Source organism: Pezoporus wallicus, unplaced genomic scaffold (genome assembly GCF_028554395.1).
Source record: "Pezoporus wallicus isolate ANWC-B61680 ecotype Strahan unplaced genomic scaffold, APGP_CSIRO_Pwel_v1 contig_2871, whole genome shotgun sequence".
NCBI lineage: Eukaryota > Metazoa > Chordata > Aves > Psittaciformes > Psittacidae > Pezoporus > Pezoporus wallicus.
In genome coordinates, this window is record NW_026640775.1 from 388,527 (window position 1) to 412,900 (window position 24,374).

Genomic DNA, 24,374 nt, shown 5'->3' on the forward strand with positions numbered 1-24,374 from the left:
GATGCTATGAGGAAATGTTGCCCAAGCACATGAGGTCATGGGGGTGTGGGGGCCAGCTCCTGGGTGCAGGGAATCGGACTGGACTGGGTGCACAGGCATGCTAAATTTGCACCTCTGGCTTTTCTGCCTTGGGCAGGCAGAACAAGGAGCCCACTATATTGCCCACAGAACACACGATTCTGCAGCCTGTGTCCTGTTTCCCCCACCACCCCAAACTACATCAGGTTTGGGAACTCACTTGGGGAGCAGAACAGGGGCAGAGCTCATGTATCTCCATTTTATGTGCTGCTGAGACAAGTCCTCCAGCCAGGGGGAGACTCAGGTCCACAACTCTGGGGGTATCCAAGCAGCCTCTGCCTGGGAGGGGCTGCACACTGTTGTTCCTCTCAGCCCAGTGTGCGTTTTGAAGGCAGTGTCCACTTTCTAGCTCTTGCTGCAACCACGCTGCATTTGCACATTGCCTCTGCTGGAAGCATATCCTCTTTCTGCCATCCTCATTTGCAGAAGGGGATGCTTCCAGCAGAGGCTGCTTCTCTTTTCACCTCCTTCCTTGCAGAGGGTAGCTTTGCATCTTGAGCAGCTCACCTCCCCTTAGCTGCGCTCTGGCTGAATTTCAGGAGGAGAGTGCATGCTGGGAGCTGATGGGGCTAAAAGCACTGTCGCAACTGGCAGAGTGGGCTATGAGACCTCTTCCCTCCAGCTTTCTCTAGCTGCTGTGCTGGTCCTGCAGCAGCCAGCCACTTGTTGGCGTCCAGAGCTGGCGCTAAGCATTCTTCAGCTCATCCTGAGCTGGGTCTCTGGGGAGCTGCTTCTGTGCTGGAGCTGTTCAGGAAGGATTCCCACCCCTTTCCTAATGAGACTGAGTGAGTAATAGAGATGTTCCTGAGGGACGGTGTTGTAAGGAGTGCTACGTGCATGTTCAGGACCAGAGAGCAGGTCTCCGCTAGCATTTCCCTGCTGTTGTGCAGCAGACGTTGATGCATGTCCCATCTTGACAGAGGAGATAAGCTATCTGTGTGCAGATGGGAACTTGCCTGGCAGTTGCAGCCACCCGGTCGCATTGTTCTTATCAGGTCTCCTGGCTTGGCAAGTCAGTCTGTCATAGAGAATGGACACGTGTTTGGGGCTATTCAGCCTGGGATATGGTAAGATTTGTCTGGTGTTGAAAGCATTTAGTTTGTAATACCCTTTTCCCCTCTCAGGAGGAACCATTCTCCATCCAGGGATCTGACTGCAGTTAAATCTGTGTGTCTGCTTCATTGCTGGGGGACTTCCAGAAGGAGGACTATGGAGAAACCTAGGGCAGCCAGAGAAACACAGCCAGGTTCTGGCTTCGGTGTGTTGCTGGTGGCGGGGAAAGAGGGGCAGCAGGAGGAGGCACAAACTGGAGGGAAGGAAAATAGCCAGAGAGAGAACAAATAGTGCAGCATGACTGCTGGGAATGCAAAATAAACATCCACTGTGGTTGAGTGAGGGCTTATGTACTACTCAATATATGGCATGGGTCAGAAACAGGAGTAGAGGCTCACAGGAGTAGAGGCTCACAGGAACTGTCCAGAGGAAGGACAGGATGCCCATAGGGGACTGGTCAGCAAAAGAGGGTGTCCTCAAATACATGGTGTGTCCCTTAGTGTCCAGTATAGTGCTGGGAAGGGAGATGAGGTGTCCCAGGAATGCAGACCAGCTCCCTTCAGTACCTTGTGGAGATGAAGCATCTGGGCAGTTCCATGACCCAGGAGGCTCAGGTGCTGGCTTCAGAAGCTCCTTCACAAGGCTGTGGCTGTAGCTCCTTCCTAGGAAACTGGGAAAAAGTAATTCAGCAATCATGCTGGTAAGAGTTGGGACCTACCCTGCTTGTCCTTGGAGCTCCTGTGGCAGGTCAGGCTCCTTTCCCTGTGGCTCATTCTGAAGGTCCATGGGTTCATGTATTTTTGGTGCCCTTCCCCCTGGAAAGGGGGAGGAGAGGAACAGGGAGAGTCAGTTGTGTGGGCCTGGTCTTTTCTTAGGTCTCCTTCAGATGCCTGCTGTTTCCTCTTTAGATGCCCATTTACCGCACCAAGTCACTCATTTTGGGATTTGGATTCCCTTTTTTTTGGCAGCTCTTCTTTCCCATCTCCATCTGGTTTGGTTTTTACTGTTTCATTTTGCAGGGCCATCAAAGGGAGTTTGTTCAAGTTGATTTTTGAGCAACAGATAGTTTTGACTTGACAACCCCTTCCTCTGCAGACCTCGGCCATAGTCTTAGATCCATGGTGGGTCACCTCTGTGGACCCTCTCAAAGCTGATTTGTGGTAAGGTGGGTGCTACTTGCCAACGGGGATGAGGAGTACTTGACTTTAGTGACGTGAGCATGGGAGAGCAGACCCTTTTGATTTTCACTCCCCTTTTTTCCAGCCCGTGAGCTGTTAATTCTTGTGGCTTTTCAAAACTTGCTATTTCTCCCTTAGCATTTATTTCTCTTTTTTATTTCCAGTGGATGAGCCACCCTTGGCATCGCGCCTCATGCATGTGACTCAGATGGATTCTGCTCGTCTGAAGGATTCCTGCAAATCCTCAGAGTTGTCCAACCTGCCTTGGCTCAGGCTGGAGCCTGTGAGAAACACACTCAGAGTGGGTTGTGCAGTGCCAGCACTGTTCTCCCTGTGCGGATGGACCGCTGTGTGCAGGGACGTGGCAGTCACTCTTGCTGCGTGCCCTGTGGGATGGAATCGGGATGGCTGCTCTGAGCTCAATGGAGGGAGGTCCCCATGGAGCTTTTGTGTATGGCGCAATGTTGTGTTTCTTTTTAGCTTATTCGGGTTCCAGCCATCTGGCCTCACGCTGTCTTTGTTGTGGGAAGTGGTCCCCTTGAAGTCAGGGGAATTGGGCTTGGGGCATCTCGGAAGTTCCTTGGCTTCCACTGTTGTCAGTTCAATTGAATGCCTCAGACTTAATTGCACCCACCCAAGGGCTAATGTTTTTCAGAGGCACTGAATGCCTCAGTCTCTCCTACTGATAGGAGGTGGTGTGGTGAGAGATCAGCATCTCTGATACTCTAGCTGCATTAGCCAGGGGAGCACAGCTTCCTTTTAGCTTCTTGCACAGGTTTGCAAAGCTAGGTTGATTTCATTATTTATAATTTTTTAATCTGGCCATCGAAACTTTAAGATGAAAATCAAACAGGAAGAATTGTTTTGGATGTGAACTTGGGTGTCTGTGCCTCAATTTCCCCAATGGTGTGCAAGATGAGGGAGCTGCCATCTTAATGGCAAGATAAAGCTGTTGGAGATAATAATCTTCTGATGCAAGATGCAAGTGGAACATAAAACCTCATGAAACTGATCCTTTATGGAGGGCTCTTTGGAAGATCTGTTTCCTACTAAGCTAATAATAGCTCACCCAGCAAGTCTGGGTAAAGCTGGGAGATTACAGAAGTTTAGGAGGAAGGGAAGACATGAGCCTTCTATGCATCTTCTCCTTGTCAGTAGGGAGGCTTTCAACACAAGTGTGTTTTTATCTCCGGGCGTGTTTTTGAAAGCCTTTCCCACAACCCACATTCCTGGCATGCCCCCACAAGGGAAAGAATCAGAGAAATGAAGGCTGGAAACGGAACAGGGTGGCATGCAATCACTCCTCTGACCTCCCTTCCCTATTCTCTGCTGGTTCAGTTCGTTCTTCTGCCCCTCTGGCAAGATGGGCACCTGTAAGATACGGCTTGGGTTGATGAAATGGCCCTTGATGCCTCATGAGCAAGCTTCCTTGCGTGGGAGCCACCTTCCTCTCTTCCCCATGCACAACTTGTACCACACAAAAATGTTGCCACAGACTTCTAGAGCTGCCCAAGAGAGATGTCCTCTGCAAAGGTATAAGGACATAACTTGGCCATGGGGTTGGAAACCATCCGCCACAGCGTGTTTGAGCTCCCCATGGAGATAGGAGATGTCAGTCGCTGTGGCACCACTGCCTTTCTCATAGAGCTGTGAGATGGAGTGAGTCTGAGGCTACACCCATCCCACTGCTTGGTTCAAGTTGCCTCCTTCACTACTGCCCCTAGTTCTGAAAGAATGTGTTGGGTTTCTTTCCCACAGTTTGGCTGCTCAGCTAGCATTGTCCTTCCTGCTTATCCCCCACATCCTAAGAAAGAAAAATGGCACCCTACAGCTTAAGGGGAGTAATGCTGGTGTCGAACCTACCGGATGCTGGTGGCCTCTAATCCCTTGCCACCAGTTTCAGAGCATGAATTCTGCTTCCCAGAGGGGATCTGGATGATGCACTGTCAGAGAGCTGAGGCATGAGGGGTAGCAGGAGGTTTACCTCCAGTCCTTTATTCCTTCCCATTTTAGTTGATCTGAATGCAGAGACCAGTGCCTTCCACAGGGGAGCCATCCCACACTGCTTAACCTCTTAGGCAGGAAATTAGTGCTCATGGGTCCTAGTGTCCTTGTGCTCATCACTGCCTTGGCTTCTCCTGTGTCTCCTGGAAAATCCTCTCCTGTACACACCCTCAAGATCTACAGACCTGCTTATCCAGTCTTGGGCTTACCTCAGTGCTTGGCTGAGGTAAGTACATTCTGTTCTCTCAATCCTCCTCCATTAGAAAGCTGGCTGACTTTCAGAGCTCAGGGATCGGCTGGGTGAAAGTTTGCAGCACTACCTGCTGAGAGGCAAACCAGCACCTCTCCACCACAGGGGAAACCAGTCCTGTCCAACCTCTCTGGGAATTTCTGGGACTATTAGGTGGAGGACTGATCATCTCCATCAGGATGTGGCAGAAACCTCTTTTCAGTCATGTCCTAAGCTGTGGCCCCTGAAAATCCAGGATTCAGCTTCTTGAAATGCGCCCCACAGCCCTCTAAGGCTGGGGTCATTCCCCCCTAGGCTTCATAAAAGGGGGAAACCAAGGCAGAAACGTGGCTTTATCACACCTGCAGGGAAGAACCTCAGCCAGGGCCCAGATAAGGTCAGAGAACACAGTTTAAATCAGGTCACTGTTCAATATTTATTGTGTGGAGTTTTTCTCTTTTCTCCCTCACTGAAATCCTTCCCCAGAGGCTATTCAAGGAAATAAATAGCCAGTGGAAAGGGACAATAGCTTGCTGTGGAGCACAAATTATATGAAGCAGTAGGAAATAATAGCAGAGTGAGCAGCTGCTACCCCGAGAAAGAATGCATGGTTAGGCTCTCCCGCTCCCTTTGCCTTGAGTGGATGCTTATGCCTGGTTTGCAGCACAGGCTCCCTGGTGCCTTGAGTGCAAAAGGGGACTTGTGCCTTTTGCCCTCTGCAGCGTCCTCCTCTGGTGCTGCTTCTTTGGTGTTTTAATTGGTGCCGAGCTGAAACCTCAGCTTTCTGTGAGGGTGTTGAAGGGATCTTTCACTGCTTCTTGCAGAGCTTGGTTTGATGTTTGGAGACCTTCGTCATAGCACTGTTGTGAGGGATAGTGTGGACCATTTTGGTGTGGATGCCGCAGAAGGCCCCGAGAAACCTCTCGCAGCTGGGGTGGTTGGGCTACCTTGGCTAGGAAGTAGGGAAGCCTGTGGTTTTCCTCAGGGCTTCATACCTGTCTGGCTTATCTCCTGCCCGAGTAAGGAAACAAAAATACTGCTGCCAGCAGTGATGCTGCTGAGGATCTTGGCAGCCTGCTGTAGAGGGTGGCATTCAGTATGTGTGGGTGCCCTGTGGTAGAAGTGGCAGCTCTAGGCTATGGTACATGAGGTGCTGCTATCTGGAGCCACCCCATGGGTACTCCTGGTGGCCTTGAAATCTCCCTCAGATGAGAAGAAAGGCTGGGAAGGACTTTTAACCCTAAAACCTACCTTATGGGGCCTCTTCAAATGGAGCTGCTGCATTTCATGGGGTGAAAGCACTCTGCAGAGGACCTGCCCTTCTGGCTGAAAGCTGATGTGGTTGCACTGGCCTTTTTCCTCCTTAAAATATGATTTTTCTGTTTTTTTCTCCATGCAAAATTGCAGGCCTGCCTACTCTCTGTTGGAAGCTCGCCTTGCCTTTGGGTTGGGCATGGCCCCCACCCTTGCACCAGTGACTGCTTCTTGGGTCTCTGCTGTCCCAAGGCATGCTCTGAGAATGCAGCAAAGCTTCCTCCGCTGCCAGCAGTGTGAAGATGGGTGTCCCATACCAGTACAGGCCAGATGCCCCCTGGCCAGGATGAACATCTGTATGGGACCTGGAGAGCTGCTCCCAGACAGGTACCCTTTTATAAGATCATTTATCTTGGAGATGAACTGTTCCTGGATCCCTTGCACCAGTGGCTGCCAGCTTCCACAACCATTGCTTGTAACTTTCCTCACTGCACAGACCCTCCACCTCCTTTACAGATGCCCTTTAGCTGGATTTCCTCTTTCTTTGGGATTTATGTTCCCATCATACCACTGTTTCCCCAGGCTTTCTGCTTTGCAGTGTCTGTAGGGAAGTATCAGCCTGCCCCCTTCACCCTCCTTTCATCATCCCAGTTGCCACCTCCAATTGCACCGGAGAATTTTGGCTCTTCTGCGGTTCCTAATGTCTCAGCCCCTTCCTATGTGGAGAGCGCGCACCCCTACATGAGGGAGGCCATCTGCACAGGGCTGGTGTCTGACCACGCAGAGGCTCAGCTCTGCAGACGAAGGAAGTCGCCAGCACTGCCAGAGGTGCTCTCTGGTTTCCCACTATTGTTCCCAGTGGCAAATAAAAGGGGGGTGAACGCCCCTGCTGAGCATTGTAGGAGGGGGGTTAGTGTTATCTCGATCAAATCTCATGGCCCCTCTCTGAGCAGCTCGTGCCTCTTTCCTGCCTGTCTCCATCTCTGTGTATTCTCACATCCGTGGTACTTGCAGCTCTGCACATAACTGTGCTCAGGCAGTTCTCCCTATCCTCACACACACGCTGGGCAGCCTCGTGCTCTGCCAGTGAGACAGATGGATAAATCCCTGTGAGAGTGATGTTTCTGACTGGTCTGTGTGGGAAGCCTCCTCTACATTGCTAGCCTGGGACCTGGGTCTTGTCTGTGTTACAACATTCCTGTGTCACCTTGGCTAGCCATGTAGGACCAAGTTTAAGGTCTGTCTTGGGATGTAATCTCTTGAGCCCTGGAAGTGTTTGTTCCTCCCTGATGGCTTAAAGTGAGTTCAGATAACTAACCTTGATGGTGGCTATGTGAACAGTGTCTTTGTACTGCCCTTGTCCCTGCAAAGGGGAATGTAAATTGCTGGAAAGAGCCAGTGGGATACTCTGATATTTTGAGAGGTGGACTCTGTGTTGTCCCTGGGATGGCTGCAGGGGAGCAGGGTGACATGGAACTGTGTGCACATGCAACGCAGCAGCATGCTGGGAAACAGACCCAATGCCAGAACCCACCATCCCCAACACTGCTTCTATGCTCAGCACAGGGAGGTTTCACCAGCAGCTTCAAGTGACCTCAACAGCAAACAGATGTTCCCAGTCTGTTGGCTTTATGACCCCCAGCTAACAGGAAGCACCTCCGGGGAAGGAGTGCTTATCAGCACTTACCTCTGCTCTCTTCAGGACGTTTTGGGGAAGGGCAGAAGCTGTCTCCCAGCTGGCTGTGCAGCAAGCAGCATGACTGCACTCAACTGCTCTCTGCAGGGCTTGAGAGGAGGATGAGGGGATGCTGGTCTTCTGGGTCTTGGCCTCCTCCTCCCTCTCACTTTCCCACTGACTTCTGGAGTCCAGCAAAACACCACCCATTTGTTCAGCCAAACCTGGGTCACTGTGTATTGACAGCTCTTACCTGGGAAGCAGACCGCACATGTGATGCTCGTGTGATGCTCCCCTGTGAGGACAACCTTCCCATGTCTCAGGGTTGGGGAGGATGGTGCTATTGAACCTGATGTGCATGGCTCCTCATGCCAAAAGAATTGCATCTCAGTGGAGCTTGGGTGGGAGGTTGCAGAGAGCTCCCACATATTGCCAGTGCAATCCACACAGCTGGGGCTGAGTCTAGAGCCATGAGAAGGGAAAGAGCTGGGGTACCACTCATGTCACTCCAGCAAGGGACTGTCCATAACTTATGTCATCTAGAGGGGATGTGTTGGCTGCCCTGTCCTCCAAGTGGATTGGAGCACTGTGGGAGGGATGGTTGAACAGTTTTGGTATGCTGGTGTTGGTTTTCGGGGCTGCCCCCTGCCACAAAAGGAAGGATCTGGGATGCTGCTTTTGGCTGAGCTGTTACACACAGAAAAGCAGTGAATATGGTGGTTAAACCTCCATGGCCAACTGGGAAAAAGCTTGTCCTATGCATTGGCTAGATTAAGACCCCTATGGTGTGTGTGTGGTGGTCTCTCCACTGGGAGCCCACCAAGGAGGCTGGGAATTGGTTTAATCTCCTGAAGTCCCTAACAACAGGAAGTGTTGGGAAGCTATTTCTTTGGATCAAAGTCTAGTGGCTTAATAGTAATTGGTGGGGCCTTGCAGAGGCAGGGGTGCAGTTAATGTGTAAGCCACAAGGAAGTCTAAGGATGGTCTAAGGTCCTCAGTGTGAAGCATTTCTGAGTTAAACTGCTGGTGGCTCCCTACCTGGTTACTCTGCTCTCTGAGGAAGATGTCTGTAAGGGCTGCTGCTCCTGTCCTCTGTTACCCAGGGTCCTCAGCTCTGCAGGGCTGAGTGAGGGATCAGCCAACCCACAGCCACCTCTGCTCTTACCACTTGCATGTTATTTCTCGGGCAGCATGCGATGCTGCCCACCAAACACTGGGTTGTGCCCCTCTGCTTCAACCCTCTTTGTACCTCTGTGTTCATGCTCTCCTTCTGCTGAAGACAAGCCTGTTTTCATCTCCTCTCTCTCTGATGTCTTTCCTTGCTTGCTGGCTTCACTCAGCCCACTCTTTCATCACTAAGAAACCCAGGCAAGTCCTCCACATGGAGGGTTTTTGGCCACGGGAGGAACATCAGCTAAGAGCAGTAGATGTTCTCCTGGCTGGGGCACCTTCTTCTAGCATCACCCTCTTGCTTGCAGTGGCAGGGGAGGAATAGCTGAAGGAATCCTGCAGACAATTGTTTGTCTCTACCTTAGGAAAAATTTGAAATCTTCAACCTGGGTTTGAAGACTGGGCACAGCCTGAAGATCAAGGGCAAGATATCCGATGATACCGATAAGTAAGTACAAAGGAACCACCTCGACTTGCCAGGACTGACGGTGGGCTGTAGAGGGAGGTGGTTTTCCAAGGTTGCCAGGTACAAGAAGCTCAGTGTTAGGGGAGCCCCTAAGCCACCACTATTCAAACTCCTCCAGTTCCTGAGCAGAATGAACAAACAGGAGGCATTAAGCACCTGCAATGCTGATGGAGGAATTGAGCGCAGAGCCGCGTGTTGGATCTCGGGTCTTCCAAGACCTTGTCCTGCCTGCGTGGCTGACCTTCTTCCTGTTCTCCCACAGCTTCAGCATCAATCTCGGCTGCAGGTCCTCAGATCTGGCATTTCACTTCAATCCCCGGTTCAATGAGTCTGTCATCGTCTGCAACTCCAAGTGCTCCAATGCCTGGGAGGCAGAGCATCGCGATGACCACCTCTGTTTCTCCAGGGGCTCCTCTATAAAGGTGAGGGACCTGTGCTGGCATGGGGTTATGGGGGGGCTGTGTAGTGGGGCAAAGCCCCTGGTTAGTAGATTCCCTCACCCTGGAGCTCCCAGTCGCACTCGATGTCTCCTGCTCCCTCCCAACAGCCCTTCATTCTCTGGGATTTTGGTCCTAATTGCCATTTCCACTCCTCCTTTAAAACCCTGATGCTTCCTTTGAGAACTTCATGTGAGCCCTGTGCGTCTCAGGCTTTGTGTTTCCTGGCCCCTGTACTTGCTCAGCAGGTGAGTGCACCAGGGGCACGTATGAAGTTGTGAAGGGGGTCTCCAAGAAGCAGGATCTTGCTGTTCTCTGCTTTATTTCTCTCCCTGATTCTGTCCTGTGCAAAATTGGGCACCAGAATTTGGAGCAATGTCCAAAAACCTCTTCCTCAGCTCTTTTACTCCTGCATCCACGCTACCAATCTGTGCTCTCTCCTCCTGCTAGAATGCTGTCCTAGTTGCTGTCTCACCCCATCTGATGTCTCCAGACATAACAATGCTGCATTTAGGAGCAGTCCTATTCCTATTGCTGTGCAGAGGAAGCTTGTTTCCTTAGTCATGGCTGGCTCTTGGGGAAGGAGTGTCAAGGTAACAGCTTTGGGGAACAATCCTTCTAGAATCATAGGATCAACTAGGTTGGAAAAGACCTTTTATATCATCAACCTTTACCCCAGGACTGGCAAGTCCAGCATTAAACCATGTTGCGGAGGGCCTCATCTGCATGGTTTGTGAACACTTCCAGGGACAGTGACTCCTTCCCTGGGCAGCCTGTTTCAATGCCTGAGCACCCTTTCGGTAAAGAGATTGTTCCTATTGTTCCAATTGTTCCTAAGAAATCCAGTTTAAACCTCCCCTGGTGCAGCTTGAGGCCGTTTCCTCTTGTCCTGTCACTCATTACTTGGGAGAAGAGGCTGACCCCACCTCTCTCCATCCTCCTTTCAGGCAGTTGTAGAGAACGATCAGGTCCCCCCTGAGCCTTCTCCAGACAAAGCCCCCCCGGTCCCTCAGCTGTTCCCCATCACACTTGTGCTCCAGACCCTCCACAGCTCCATTGCCCTTCTCTGGACCTGCTCCAACACCTCAATGTCTCTCCTGTAGTGAGGAGCCCAGAACTGAACACAGGATTTGAGGTGCGGCCTCACCAGTGCCCAGCACAGGGGGATGATCACTGCCCTGGCTCTGCTGCCACACTATTGCTGGTACAGGCCAGGATGCTGTTGGCCTTCTTGGCCACTTGGGCACAAGCTGCTCATGTTCAGTTCTGTGAATCAGCACTCCCAGGCTCTTTTCCATGACAGCTTTCCAGCCGCTCTTCCCCAAGCCTGGAGCATTGCATGGGGCAGGTCCTGGCACTTTGTCTTGTTGAGCCTCATACCACTGGCTGCAGCCATTGGCCTCATCAGTTTGCAATGATCAGTGATTTGTTCTCATCCCGTCTGCTTGTGTGTTTATCAGTGAAGCTCCTTTTTCTGGGCCCGGTGAGCTGCTGAGGGCATTGGGGTGTTAGGTTTATTCTGCCCTGTTCAGAGCAGATCTAAGCCATATGGTGTAATAAAGATACACTTGTGTTCAACTGCTCTGAGTTTACAGTCTGAGTAGCTGAAACAGCCCCAGGATAGATTCTGTCCCCAGGTCATAGTCTAGATACCAGCTCAGACCCTTGATGTTAACTGCTCATTTCCTGCATCCTTCTCAGCTCAAGCCCCCACACCTTGTTTAAGGCTGTGAGAACCAGGTCTAACCCTGTAACACTGAGGCCTATTGCCTGGATGCTCGGCTCCTAATCTCCCCCTTGTCCCCAATTGCTGCCCTTCCTCCCCTTCCTTCTCCCAGATCGTTATTGAAATGCTGGAAGACAAATTCCAAGTGAAACTACCAGATGGGCATGAAGTGGAGTTCCCCAACCGGCACTGCTACAACAAGATCAGCTACATGAGTGTCAAGGGAGGCTTCAGGGTCACCTCCTTCAAGCTGGACTGATGGGTGCAGCTTCCTGGCTCTAATAAAAACCCAAGCAGTGGGAGACTGCTTGCTCCAGTACTTTGGCTTCTGTGACATCCCTGGCTCTGTGGCTCTGTGTGAGACACCAACAGAGCCCAAGTTTTTTACTTGTTGGATGGAAACAGCTCCCAGATAATGCCAGGTACTTTTCCAGGTCAGACCAGGATGTGGGGTTGAAGGGATAGTAGGTAGGGCAAAGCAGTTTATAGGTGGTATTCAGGAAGAGGAAGACTCTATGTTACTGCTCAGGGAATGGTTGTGCAATCTCTTCACAATGCACTTCTTCATGCACCTGAGTTTTTGGGAGGGAGGGAGGGAGGAAGAGGTAGAAAAGTGAGAGATGGGACATTCCACGTGGCATTTGGTGCCACAAAAGCACCTAGGTAAATGTTAGGCTTGGGAACCTCAGGGCATGGGTTTAACAGGTTCCTCTGGGCAGGAGGAAGAGGTGCTTTGCCCTCCCCCAGGAGCGGTACCATGTGAAGCGGTGGCATGGTGAAGGCAGTGCAGGTGTGCCCCTGAACCAGCATTCCTGCTATTGATAAGGAAGTGTCTCCTCCAACTTTTCCCCTTATCTCACCTCACTTATCTGCTGGCACATTCCAGCCAAGTTACCCATTACTCTGATATTTCCCCATGGAACCCTATCCAGAGAAAGTGAGGCAGAAAAGGCAGTGGGGAGCGAGGACAGGGTTTGGGCTGGGTTATGCAGCTCAGCATCTCCCAATCTGTGTCCCTTGCACTGGACTACAGGCAATTAGCGTTGGTTACCAGACGCTGCTGCTCCAATTAGTGAAGTGTCTCACCAGCCTTAAATGAGACCAATGTGTGACAGAAAACACTGGGACACTTTAGGCAGGATGGGAGGGCAGCAGAGTAGAAAAGCATCTTACAGATATCCCAGTTGAAGACGATGTAACAGTGCCCCTGCCCTCACTCTCTACTTCTTGCTGCCCAGCCCGTGGGACTTGCTGCTGCCTGAGTGCATCAGGATGTCTGACAGGCTGGAAGTGCTGTAGCCAAGCCAGCTTTGGGAAGGGTACTGATCTGCTTCAGGCTGCAAATGAACTGTTGCGGGGCTGGAGAGGAAGCTTTGCAGCCCCCTGCATGCCATGTGGGGCTGGGTGGATAGGAAGTTGCTTTGTGTGTTAGTCACGGTGGGTGACAAAGTACCAGGCTAGTAACCCAGGGATCCCACAGGTGCTCACAAATCCTGTTGAGAGTGGAGAAGATGGGATTTTGTGGCCAGGACACCATCAGACTTAGCAAGGAAGATAAGGTTGCTGCAGCTGAGGGGAGGCACCAGAGGAGAAGTTAGTATCAAAAGTATTTTAATAAGGACAATAATAAGTGCATGGGATACAGAGCAGAGGCAGAAAGGATATTCCACAGATATGGGTCTTTGGTCTGGGGCTTGTGTTATGATCTGGGAAGCAGAGGGTGGGAGGAACTCATCCTGAGAGCCACAGGGTGCAGGGCTCTCATCAACAGTATCATCAGCAGTGATACAGCTGATGCTCCTGGGTGCCATGGCCAGAGCTGGGGACTCCTTGAAGCTGCTGCCTGCCCTGGCTTGCCCGTAGCCTTGGTGGCCAGACTGCAAATGGCACTTCCATGTAGAACACACGTGCACACCAGAGCCCTGTGTTTTGCCCTGCAGAGCTCCCTGCCAGGAGCGGTGGGTGAGCCTTGCACCATGGCCCAGCATCTCCCCCCTCCTGTCCCCGAGAACAAGGGGTGTCCTGTGAGGGTCCCTCCAGTGACCTCAGCCCCCGAGAATCTCGGCTCCATGCCACGGCACAAAGGAGCTTCTGTAAGGGCCAGTTTGCACTGGGGCAGCGTGGGGGACAGCTCATTCCAGGGTGGCCACGTTGCTTGGCAAGTGGCATTAACCATTAGCCATCCTCCATGCATACCCCTGGGAAGGGGCACCCTGGAAATAGGGATGTATGTGTAGGGAAGGGGGAAGAGGAGGTGAGGATGGCACAGACCGAGCGGCTGCAGAGTGGGAGTCTCCTTGTTCTGAAGTGGAGGGGAATGGAATGGGTTTTTAGGGCCTGAACTGCAGAATGTGGTGACCTGACAACCTGGCCTCTGCCTCCAGCCAGACAAGAAGTTTCTCCCTTCCCTGCTGCAGGGAGGTGGAGGTCAGAAAAGGAGCTGTCCGAAGTGATGCTTAGCAGCAGGAGGCAAGCGGAAAGACCCTTTTGGTTATCTCTGCGAGTGCTCTCACCTCCTGAACACTGAACTCACAGCTTTATTGGTGGGAGGGGAGGGAAAAAGAGAAAGCTCAGCTCAAGGGTTAGCCTTGAGCCCCCAGCTGACCTCCCCTGGTAGACATATGTGCTATATAGAAGGTCTTGCACCAGCTGGCGCTGGGGAGACCGCCATCCCCTATGTGCCAGCGCTATTGGTGAGACTATCTCTGCAAAGGCACTGGTGCCAGCGCAGAGGGAGAGGGCAGTTGGAGGCTTTGGTGGGAGAATGGAGCACATCCCCATACATGCTGGCAGGGGCAGGCTGAGGGATGTGAGAGAGGGTGCTAGGAGGAACTGGATGGGATAAGAAGGGGCTTGGGGTTTCTTTGGCACACTGGAATGTCCCTTTGGTGTCTAATGGCAGTCTAAGGGCCACAGTGCCTGGTGCTGCGATGCACAGCCCCCATCAGCCCCCTACAGCAGCCAGGCCCAGCTTCAGGGAGCCTCTTCAGAGATGGGCTTTCCTCCTGCCCCCCTCCAGCCTCCCCAGTGTTCCCAGCTTGGCAGGGAGGTTGCTTGCTGGGTCTGCTGGTGATGCTGGTGCCTGCAGGCGGGGGACAGGGAGGAGGGCAAAGACCCCAGCACCAGTGCTTCTGACGGGGGCCGTGATGGCAGTTCACACCTTGACTTCATCGTCCTCCTCCTCATCGGCGTACTCGAAGGAGTTGCTGCGCCTCCCCCGGGCACCAGCGTACCCCTCCTGCAGGCTGGCGAATGTGGCCTCTTCCTCCTCCTCCTCCTCATCTCCTTGGTTCCAGGTGGTCTCAGGGGATCGGCTCTCCCCTGTCACTTGTGACCGCCACAAGCTGCTGCTGGGGCTCTCCCATAGGGTCTGTGTCTGGGCCTGCCGGGCACCCTCACCCTTCTGCGAGCTCCGCGGGGTGCTGGTCCCACCATAGTGACGTGCCAGGACCTGTGTTGCCCGGTCAAACTCTCCCGCCTCGATGGTGCAGTCGTTCCAATGGCCCTGCCATGGAGTCCCTCTGGGTGATGTCCCCAGCCCCGAGGCCCAGGCAGGGTCCTCTCCGATGCTCTCGATGGCATGTGCATCTCCATTGGCACGGACCGACAGTCCTGGCAGTGAGCTGGCCCGTGACAGGCTGCTCTGCCCAGAGCGGTCCCAGAAGCTGGACCTTGCCTTGTCCTCTCCTAGTGCTGGAGGGACACCATCCCTGGTCCCCTCACCGCACAGGAGACCTGTGCCATTCTCCCCCATTTGGCTCCCATTGGTTTCGGAGAAGCTCATGACCTGGAGGAGCTCGCTCATAAGCGAGGGCCCCAGGTCCAGACGGAAGGAGAGCAGGGAGTCTGAGCGTGTCAGCTCTGTTTCCCCAGGGAAGGAGCTCTCTTGGGCCTTTTCCAAGCGAGGGACGCGAGGGATGGTGCAAAACCCGGACTCCAGCCCTGCAATGTAGAAATGATGGCTGGTGAGTCAGAGGATGGTGAGGTGGGAGGAAGCTTGCCTGACATCTGCGGGGGACAAGGGATACTGACACCGAAATGGCATGCTCCCATCGTTGGCGCTGGCCTCTAAAGGGCAAGCTGGTGTCCGCGTGGACATCTCCAAAGGCCCGAGTTACAGCAGAGGGTCTCCAGGTGGGCTCTGGGCCTGGGAGGATGCTGGTGGCCGCTGAGCCAGGCAGGTAGGACCAGGAGATGGCAGCATTGCCTCAGCTTGCCTTTCCCTATGAGCCCAGCCGTCTCCCCCCGCTGCTGCAGGACCCCCAGATCCCCCCCGCCCCAGATCCTCTGCTCCAGACCTCCCTCCCTGGGGAAAAGCTGAGCCATAGCCCAGTGCTGTGAGGCCAGAGAAGAGCTACCCTGCTGTCCCTTCCCGTCCTTCCCAAACGTCCATCCTGGACCCCAACCGGCATGGCAGGATGTGGCACAATGGGGAAGGAGGGGATGGAGTCCCTTCAGGAGGACATGGGTATGGGGCAGGTTGCACAGCTAGGGACAGGGATAGAGCATCTGCATGTGGAGGGAGGGAAGGCTGTGCCGTAGGTCCCCTTGACCTCGCAACCTTGGTATGGGCATTGCCCCACTGCCCCAACACCCTCCTGGGGAGGCGGCTCATAGAGAAGGTGTAGGGCTGGGGGGAGATGGAGGGCACCCCCTTACAGCGACTCTACATGGACTGCCAGCCGTGTGAGAGGAGGAGAAACCATCCATATCCCACTCTGGGGGAGACCCGCCAAGGGCAGGAGCAAGGACTGCAATTGAAAGCAAGGATAGATTATCTCCTTGCATAGATTTGCCAGGACTGGGGACTCCTAAATGTCCTGTCTCTGCTGAGAGGCTGAAGTCCCTCAGTGGGGAAACCGAGGCATGGAGCGATGGAGAAGGGCTGCAGGGGACACGCTGCGCCTGGGCACCAGCCTCTGCCCCGTGCTTCACTCACCGTAGGTCTGGTGTGTTTTGGAGAAGCTGTTGGAGGTGCTCTTGAAGGAGAACTTGCTGGTCAAGCCCCGGCTGCTGCCGCCGCCATCGTACATGCCCTCGTTGAGCTGTGGCAGTGAGATGGCATTCTTGATGATGGGCGAGATGGCTGGGGGTGCCGGCGATGCCTGGCTCCCACTGCCGCGGCTCCTCAGCGGCGTCCGGCGGACGTGCCTCAGCGTCCGCGCAAAGAAGTTGTTGGCTTTGGTGGTGTCGGCTCCACCGTGGTTGCTGAGGAAGGAGGTGTCTCCGAAGACGTCCCCGCCGCGCCCCACGTGCATGGTGTGCCGAAAGTCCCCCAGCGGTGGGCTGATCATGTCCGGCGTCAGCTCCGACTTCAGCCGCCGCTTCCCGTGGGAGCCTGACACCCAGCTGAGCACCGGCAGCTTCCCCAAGCTCATGATGAACCCCTCACCTTGCCCTTGTCTTTGAAAAACACCTCCAAAACTGGCCCTCGCTGGGCTTCCAGCACTGGAGTGGCCTGTCACATCCCTGGCCTCCCCATTGCTCCTGCTCCGGTGCTCCTGGTGGGATGGCTCACGTCACCTTGGCTTTCCGCAGGTGGCAAGGGCGCCTGTCCCCTGCTTTCCTGCTCTATGCCGTGCTCATGAAGCCACCTGCAGCGGGTGGCAGGCAGAGGGGTCCCCAGAGGGTGTCTGGGGTCACCCCAGGTGCTGCGGGGGCTGCTGGAGGCTGTGTCTGGCTGCAGGCTTAGGGGTTAATCCACTGCGCTGCTGCTGTCGGGTAAGGGGAGCAGGTCACAGACGGGGCAGCGGGGGGCCGGAGCTTGGGGTGGGCAAGCGCCTCAGTGCCGGTGGCCACCTAGGCAAGACAAGAGGAATGAATGGTGAAGAGCTTGGAGGGGATCTTCCCAACCACCTCAGCTGCACATCAGGACTGGCTTCTCTGACCTCTCTTGCTGTGCCTCAGTTTCCCCACCCTGCAAAGCAGCTTTGCCGGACCCATGCCGTGACACAGGCTGAGGATTTCCCTCCCAGGCAGCACCTCCTCCCAGGGCCCAGGCTCCCGGGGTAAGAAACCTCTCCCTTCTTTTTGCTATTCAGATGAGCCCTTGGGCAGAGGGTGAGGCCTGGGGACGGTGTGCTTCTCGGGGAGGAGGGGTGGCGGGGAGGGAAATGCACTATTTGTATATTGGTTTGTTTGTTGAACTCTGGCTAGGCCCTCAGGTGCTGGAGCACCTTGGAGCAGCAGTGAGGAGGGAGGGCAGCTGCTCTGCAGGCAGGGGAAACTGAGGCAGGGCAAGGGAGGTGATTGACTGAGGGTGGGAGGGAAGGTGGGATGGGTCCCTGCACTCAGCTTGGGCCAAGAGGTACTGGAAAGTAGCAGCCAGGCATATGATGGTAGAGAGATGATGTCCTCAGTCAGCAGGGAGGACACTCAGATCACCAGATCCCCCATTGCTGTGTGTGGCAAGAGGAACAGGAAAAGATGGGGAAAGGAGAGGATTCGGGACCTGGGACACCTCAGAACATCAGTGGGCCAGATGCCCTCCTCGGGAAAGGGCCCTCCCTGGGCTCAATCCCCACTTAGGGGCCTGGAGAACAGGACAGAGCTGGGTCCTTTCAGCAGGACCAGCCCTGGAGGGCAACATGGCAAGAGGCAATGCAGGAGCCTTGCATCACTCCATCCCTGTGTGGGTACCCCCATCCCTGCGTTGCTTCGCCTGCCTCCCCTGCCTGTCCCTTTGTCACCTCGGAGCACTCAGGCGATGCCAGGGTGGCAGAACCTCTGGCAAGGGGGAGCCCTGGGCATGAAGCTGCTTTCCTGGCTGGCTGCACATGTTTTCGCCTTGCCCTGGCCCTGTTTGCTCACCCGGGGCCCCTCTTATCTGCCAGGGGTTAATGCCTGGGGAAGGGAAAACAAACCTCCCCTGGCAGCTCCAGCACCATTGGCTGCCTCCCGGGTGGCAGTGGGGACAGTGGCAGGTTGGCCCCAGCTCCTTGGCTCACGCAGCTCCTGCTCACGGAGGTCATGAAGTGCTTCATCATGGCTGGGACAGGGCAGGCACACATCAGGCTTGGGGTGGGAGCATGGCCCAGGAGCAATTTCCTCCCTCTGGCAGAAGCCCACCCATAGCCACTGGGTCAGGAGTGCAAGGAAACCACTGGGGTGGTCCCTGCAGCACAATGGGCATCTCAGCACCCTAGGGAGAGAGATGCAGCCCTGGTTTTGTTTGACCTGTCGTTTTGGATCCCCCAGGAACACTCATGGTCCTAGTGGAGGGTATTAGGCAAGTTGTAGCCCTTGAGTTTCCCCTTCCCTCTGCTCATTGAAGCCCTTGAGAAACCCAAAGTGAGTGCAGGGTTACTCTATGAGATGTACTCCCCCAGCCCACCTCGGGTCCCCTGCATAGCAGACCTGCCCTGCATGGGACTGGGGTTGCCATCGTGGGGATATGAGGGATAGCAGGATGCAGGAGAGCATCCCCTTGCTCCCTGCCTGCAGAAGTGCTGAGTGAGGAGCTGGGAGGTGGAGAGTTTATCCTTCCTTGTCCCTTGGCCACCACAGGGATGCAAGCCAGCACCCCTGGCTCTCCCTGCCTGTTGGCAGCAGCAGGTGCTGGGAGAGGAGGGAGAGAGCTGGTGCTCAACCCTACCTGGATGGCAGGTTCCTGGCACGCTTTTCCTCCCTCCAGTCTCCCCCTTTCTCCTCCTTTGCTCTGCCCACTGTGCATCTCCCTGCCTGCTGTGCCCCTGTGAGCCCTCCCCTGCGCCCAAGCAGACTCGTGATTCTATGGGCAAAGGGCAACCCATGCACTCTCCTTACCTCCACTGTGCAAGAGACCCTGCTGCCTGGCCACCCGTCTGTCCAGACACTGCTTCCAGCTCATCCTGACCTCCCGTTCCCCAGCATCCTCTCCCTGGATCCCTGCTCACCTCCTCCGGGAAGCCCCCTGCCCTCAAAGACCAACCACCGGCATCTCCTCCTCCTCCTCCCAGCCTGGCCTCCCCCGGTTTCCCCCCGAGTTCAGCTGGTTACCACTGGTTTTCCACTAGCCAGGAATGGCCAGAGCTGTTCTGCTTGCTGGGAAGAGCGGAAACCAGGAAGGAAAGCCAGCAGGGACACGCTTTTGGGGAAGGGGAAAAACAGCTCAGTTAGCCAGGCTGGGCCTCTTCCAGCTCCCCTGGAGCAGCGCCGGGCAGTAGGCAGTGAAGCCTGAGTCCAACTCCTGTACTGCTGGCTGCTATATATATATACATATAGTTATATCTCTCTGTATAACAAGAGTGTTTTTCCAAGCAGATACACTGGGACACGGAGCCGGTGCTTCAGAGGTGGGCAGTTTCCAGGCATCCTCTCCCTGCCCCCTTGTCCCAAAGCGCTCTGTTTCTTCCCCCAAGCCCCCAAAATTGAGGTGCCAACAAGGGCTCTGAGGGGTATCCAGAGCAAGGGGTGGGAAGCAGAATGTTCCCCATGATGGGACCCCACTTCACCCCCTTTCTCTCCTTGTCCCCCCCACCTCCTGTCTCCCCTCTCCTCACTCCCACTTTCCTTCCTCCCGGTTTCCTGTTGCATTCCTGCCTTCTCCCTTTCTCTTTCACCATCCTTCCCATCCCCATTGCTTTGCCACCCCTCCCACTTTGCCCTTCTCCCGCCACCCTCTCCACCCTTTTCCTTTTGCCCCTAACACCCCTCTTCCACCCTCCAGCTCTACAAACTGAGGAATCAAAACTTTCAGGATTTACCTCTTCCAAACCAGGGTTCTTATTTTTCCTCTCTGTCCTCTGGACGAAAAGTTGGGAGACACTTCCCGCTGGCCCCTCACTTGCTCCGAGGGTTACTGCTGCCGCATCCCGGAGCGGATGGGGGCACAAAGGGGAGGCATGCCCCCCTCCGTTTTCCCACAGCTGTCCCCCCAAGGCTTGGCTCTCCCAGGCTGACGCCCCAATGCCACCGGAGAGAGGGAGCGAAGCTGTCGGGGAGGGGACGTGGGAAGGAGGAGGGCGGGCTGCAGCACCGCTGAGCCAATCCTCGCCTCGGCAGGAGACCAGAGAAAATGAGATTTATTCCAACTATCCAGGACAGAAAACTTCAGGAACTCCTCTGTCCCCCCCCGCTCCTCCCCGCTTCCCCACGGCCATTTCCCGTCCTCTGGCATCCCGGCCTCCTGATGCACCCGCTTCAATGGATCTGGGGGAAGGGGGAGCCCAGATTGCTGGCTATAACCTGGTTAGGGGAGCCTGGCCAGGGAGCAAAGGAAAGGAGTTTGCCCCCTGTGTGTGGATATTGCATGGGGTCATCCTATCCCATGTTGGATGGGAAGTCCTAGTGCCTGTGGTGTAGTGCTGGCAGCCAGAATGGGGTATGGTTTCAAACTTAAACAGGGGAAGTTCAGGTTAGATATAAGGAAGACGTTCTTTACTGTGATGGTGGTGAGGCACTGGGATGGGTTGCCCAAAGAAGTGGTAAGTGCTCCATCCTTGGCAGTCTTCAAGGCCAGGCTGGACAGAGCCTTGGATGACATGGACTAGTGTGAGGGGTCCCTGCCCATGGCAGGGGGTTGGAACTGGATGATCTTAAGGTCTTTTTCAACCTACACTATTCCGTGATTCTATGGGGGTGGGTGGTCATACCAGGACCTGTGGGTAGCACTGGGTTGAGTTTTAGCAGGATAACAGGCTGCCTAAATGCTGCGTGGGCCATTTGGTCATTCATAACGGGCTCAGGACAAGCGTCATACCACCGGTAGTGTCTCATACCGGGGTAAGGGGGTGGAGGTGGTTAAGTTCAAGGAGGTGCTCCTTGGTGGCACCGGGGGAGGTTCTGCCCACACATGGGACACCATATCCCTCTGGAACCGTGCTTTGTTGCTTTGTTCCTTGGTGGTTACAGGACAGAAGACCCTATCGGTGCTAATGAGGGGCAACCTGCTGGTGGTCATGGCATCACCAGTGCCACTGATGACCCTCATGGCCTCAAGTGGCTCTGCTAGGGAGCACTTGGCCAGGCACAGGCACCCGTTCAGGGCCCTGCAGAGGAGAAGGGAGGTGTCTGTGCTGGGAAAGGCGAGACAAGACTTGTTGGGGTTAAGCAGGGCCTGGCTGAAAGGATGACAAGATGTCTGCAGAGATGTCAAAATGGAGCCTGGCTTCTCGCTAGGCTTAGGCAGCTTGTGCTGGGATGCCCAGGCAGGAGAACCTTGTTGCTCAGAGGTTTGCTAAGCAGCACTGGGGTTTTGGCACCATTCTTGGCCTCAGACTTCTCCTCTGTGAAATGGGACAGTTGTCCAGACCTTCTGTGGAGGTCTTCTCCATTATAAATGAGGAGCAGAAGCACTGTGCATTTTGGTGATCCTTCCAAGTTGGTCTGTGTCTTGGAGGGAGATGGGAGAGCAGGTCTGGATGGGCTAAGCTGTACCACTAGCAGGAAAAGGACCAGAAATCATAACCTGTATCCTCCCTGCTTGCCAGAGGTATGGTAAGCATCTCTTCCCCCATGTTCTTCTTAGAGAAAGCCAATGGAGGTGTTGGGAGAGTCAGGAAAAGACCCTTTCTTTGGGTTTCCTCCCTCTGCATGGCCTGCCAGAGCATATCCCCCCATCCCAGCCCGAGGGGGCTCCCCCTCAGTCCCCTCACCCCCATTGCTGTGCCCTGCAGCGGGGCTGCGGCAGGGAGCGGAGCCCGGGTGACGGCAGCCGCCTCCGCCGGGGAATGCAGAACAAATCTCTTCCAGATGGGACAGGGGCCACGTTCTGCTCCTTGTGGAGCCGGCCCAGCGCTGCCTCCTCCTCCTCAGCCCTGCTCCAAGCATCTCTGCACTCCAGGACAGGATGGACTCTGCTTCCAGGAAGGCGGCTGGAAATCCCCCCTGTTCAGCATGCCTCCCCAAACTCTGTGGTCTTGCAGCCACGCCAGCTGGGCTGTGACTTCTGTCCTGCTGAAGCTGGCGCTGAAGTGCTCTGGGGACCTCCAGGGTGTGTGCGAGCTCCAATAGCTGGAACCCATCCTGGCCTCTGCCTGCCTGGGTACGAGCAGACATGGTACCGCTCCTTGCACCCTCGCAATACCCCCTTCTTTCATATACAGCTGCCTGCAAAGTGAGCGCATACACAACCCTGTGTGTGTCCCCCCTCCCAGCCTGTTTATGCACCTCAGCTGATGAATGAGAGGTGGCTATGGGGCTGGATGGTGCTGTAGAGCCACTGTACCACCCATGGCTGCCCTGGGCAGGAGGTAATGCCTGGACCCCTCCCAGCCGGGCTACCTCATTTACCTTCAGTCGCTCCAACCTTTCATCCCATCTGCAGCCCTTTGCCCCAGGCAGCAGTACCAGTCTCACCATCACAGACAGACCCGCCATTGGGCTTATCATGGGATCAGACAAGTGGCCCCGCAGCTTTCCCGGCTGTAGGATTTGCTTTGATTTCCACAACATCAAAGACTGGCCTGCACAAATTGCATCCCCTCTTCTCATCCCCCTGGCGCGGGGCTCATCCCTCCGGCATGGGGCCGAGGTCTTATAGGTGGCTGAGTACAATGGGGATGGAGAGAGGGATGGAGGGATGCTGAGTGGGTCTAAGGTCTCTGCCCCACACTTCCAGGCGCTCAATCCTTCCTCCCACCTCACTCTGCACCCCTGCTGCTCACAGACCCTATGCTCAAAGGAGGCTTATGCAGAAAACCCCTCTGGAGAAGAAAAAACCCTTTTTGCCTTTCACTGGTGCCTGGGGAAAGCAGAGGGAAGGTGATGGGGCATCCCAGCTTGTGGACAGGGCACACGCCTCTGGGTTTCTATTCCTTGCCATTTCTGTTTCCTGCCTTCCCGCCTGCCCTCCCGGAGCCCCATCCCTGGAAATTTCCTGGGGAAGGAGGGCAGGCGGGAGGCTCAGTGGGAAGGGGGTTCCTCACTCAGCACACAAGAAGCAGATATCCTGTTGCTGCCCAGGGTCTCCGGCTCGTATTTCCTCATTAACTGGGAGCACCGCTTGTTTGCGGGTGACTTCCAGATGTTTCCATTCTCCTCACAGTGGCTGTGAGGGCACATACCACATGGGTATGGGAATTACTGCCAGCCGTGGGGTGGGGGACAGACCCCTGCCATGATGGGGAGGGGGATCCATAGGGCTCTCTGCCACACTACACATCCTGGTGTGGCCTCATCCTTCTCCCCATCAATCTGGTGCTGCCAGGTCACTCCTCCCAGCCCATGGCCCTTGGTGCTGCCTCCAGCCTGCGACTCGCTGCCCTAGGGATGAGCTGGAGGCAGAGCCGGTTTTAGGGTGAGCAAGCCTGGGGCAAGCCATAGGTGTGAGACACCCATCAGTGTCCTGCTGAGAGCATCCCTGGTCCGATGCCGCAATGGCTTTGTGGGCACTGGATCCCTCCTGCCCCCCAGTTTGTTCACTGCCATGATTTCTGCTCTGGCAGCACCCCCGGGGATGTGCATTCCCCACACTGTGCCCGTAGCCTTTGTGATAATCAGGCAGAGGGATCAGATCAGTGCAGTTCCCAGTATCCTTGTGCTGCACCAGGGTGGGTTGTGGTGAGCACCGCCAGGCAGGCGACAGCATTAAGTTAGATGCACTCATGTTACAAGGGGGTGGATCAGCCTCTGTAAAAGCCTATTTCCAATTCCCCCCTTTTCCTCCAGCTCCCTTCCCCTGGAGCAGCAGGATGCTGAAGGAATGGGATTGACCATGTCCCGATGTGTGTGTGTGGGGGGATGTTCCCCTGGGAGCTGGGCTGGGAACTCAAAGCCTCCAGGCTTGCCAAAGCCCAGGAGGAGGTACGGATGAGTTCCCAGGCTTGCTGGCGGGCTGCCTCCTGCCCTCTGCCCATCTTCTCCTATCCTGAATGTTTTCATCCTTCTTCCTCCTCCTACCCTCCCCAGCTTCCTCCTGTTTGCTGTCTGGGGATGTGGGGTGCTATAGGGGTGTTGGGGGTGTTGTGGGAGGAAGGATGGAGGGGCAGATCCTGGCACAGACCCTCCTCTGTGCTCTTTCCCTCCAACTTTCTCCAAGGCACAGACAAAAGGGAAGAGGGGTTTGGGACATGGCTGAGAGGGGAGGGAGGATGTTGCATAAACCAAAAGCAATCTAGGAATAGCTGCCTGTGGCCTGGAAACACCTCTGTGATTCCAGGCACTGGGAAAGGAGATGTAAATATA

The 24,374-nt window shown here is 55.0% G+C and overlaps 2 protein-coding genes across 4 annotated transcripts; one reads left to right on the plus strand and one right to left on the minus strand.

Moving 5' to 3' along the window:
* The first annotated feature begins 1,188 nt into the window (after positions 1-1,188).
* LGALS2 (galectin 2) lies at positions 1,189-11,589 on the plus strand. 3 transcript variants are annotated; one of them, XM_057420717.1, is made up of 6 exons: positions 1,189-1,336; positions 2,151-2,291; positions 5,950-6,183; positions 9,007-9,089; positions 9,370-9,529; positions 11,383-11,589. In XM_057420717.1, exons 3-6 carry the CDS (start codon positions 6,127-6,129, stop codon positions 11,527-11,529), a joined length of 447 nt encoding a protein of 148 aa, XP_057276700.1. In that variant the 5' UTR covers positions 1,189-1,336; positions 2,151-2,291; positions 5,950-6,126; the 3' UTR covers positions 11,530-11,589. The 3 variants fall into 3 exon arrangements, with proteins under 3 accessions (XP_057276700.1, XP_057276701.1, XP_057276703.1); XM_057420718.1 differs by lacking the exons at positions 1,189-1,336; positions 2,151-2,291 and adding an exon at positions 4,244-4,539; XM_057420720.1 differs by lacking the exons at positions 1,189-1,336; positions 2,151-2,291; positions 5,950-6,183 and adding an exon at positions 8,433-8,540.
* Positions 11,590-12,864: 1,275 nt separating this feature from the next.
* Positions 12,865-20,258, minus strand: CDC42EP1 (CDC42 effector protein 1). Its single transcript, XM_057420709.1, has 3 exons — positions 19,955-20,258; positions 16,210-17,069; positions 12,865-15,212 (listed from the first exon to the last, which is right to left on the minus strand). The coding sequence occupies exons 2-3, from the start codon at positions 16,646-16,648 to the stop codon at positions 14,425-14,427; spliced, it is 1,227 nt and encodes a 408-aa protein (XP_057276692.1). The 5' UTR covers positions 16,649-17,069; positions 19,955-20,258; the 3' UTR covers positions 12,865-14,424.
* Between the last annotated feature and the right edge of the window lie 4,116 nt (positions 20,259-24,374).

What these genes read in the sequence shown, in the direction of transcription:
- LGALS2 (XM_057420717.1), top strand. Translation starts at nt 6,127, where the DNA reads ATGCCCCCTGGCCAGGATGAACATCTGTATGGGACCTGGAGAGCTGCT. An exon ending in GGAGAGCTGCTCCCAGACAG is followed by an intron (nt 6,184 to 9,006) that starts GTACCCTTTTAT and finishes TCTCTACCTTAG; the next exon opens with GAAAAATTTGAAATCTTCAA. An exon ending in CCAGGGGCTCCTCTATAAAG is followed by an intron (nt 9,530 to 11,382) that starts GTGAGGGACCTG and finishes TCCTTCTCCCAG; the next exon opens with ATCGTTATTGAAATGCTGGA.
- CDC42EP1 (XM_057420709.1), bottom strand. Translation starts at nt 16,648, where the DNA reads ATGAGCTTGGGGAAGCTGCCGGTGCTCAGCTGGGTGTCAGGCTCCCAC. An exon ending in CAAAACACACCAGACCTACG is followed by an intron (nt 15,213 to 16,209) that starts GTGAGTGAAGCA and finishes TCTACATTGCAG; the next exon opens with GGCTGGAGTCCGGGTTTTGC.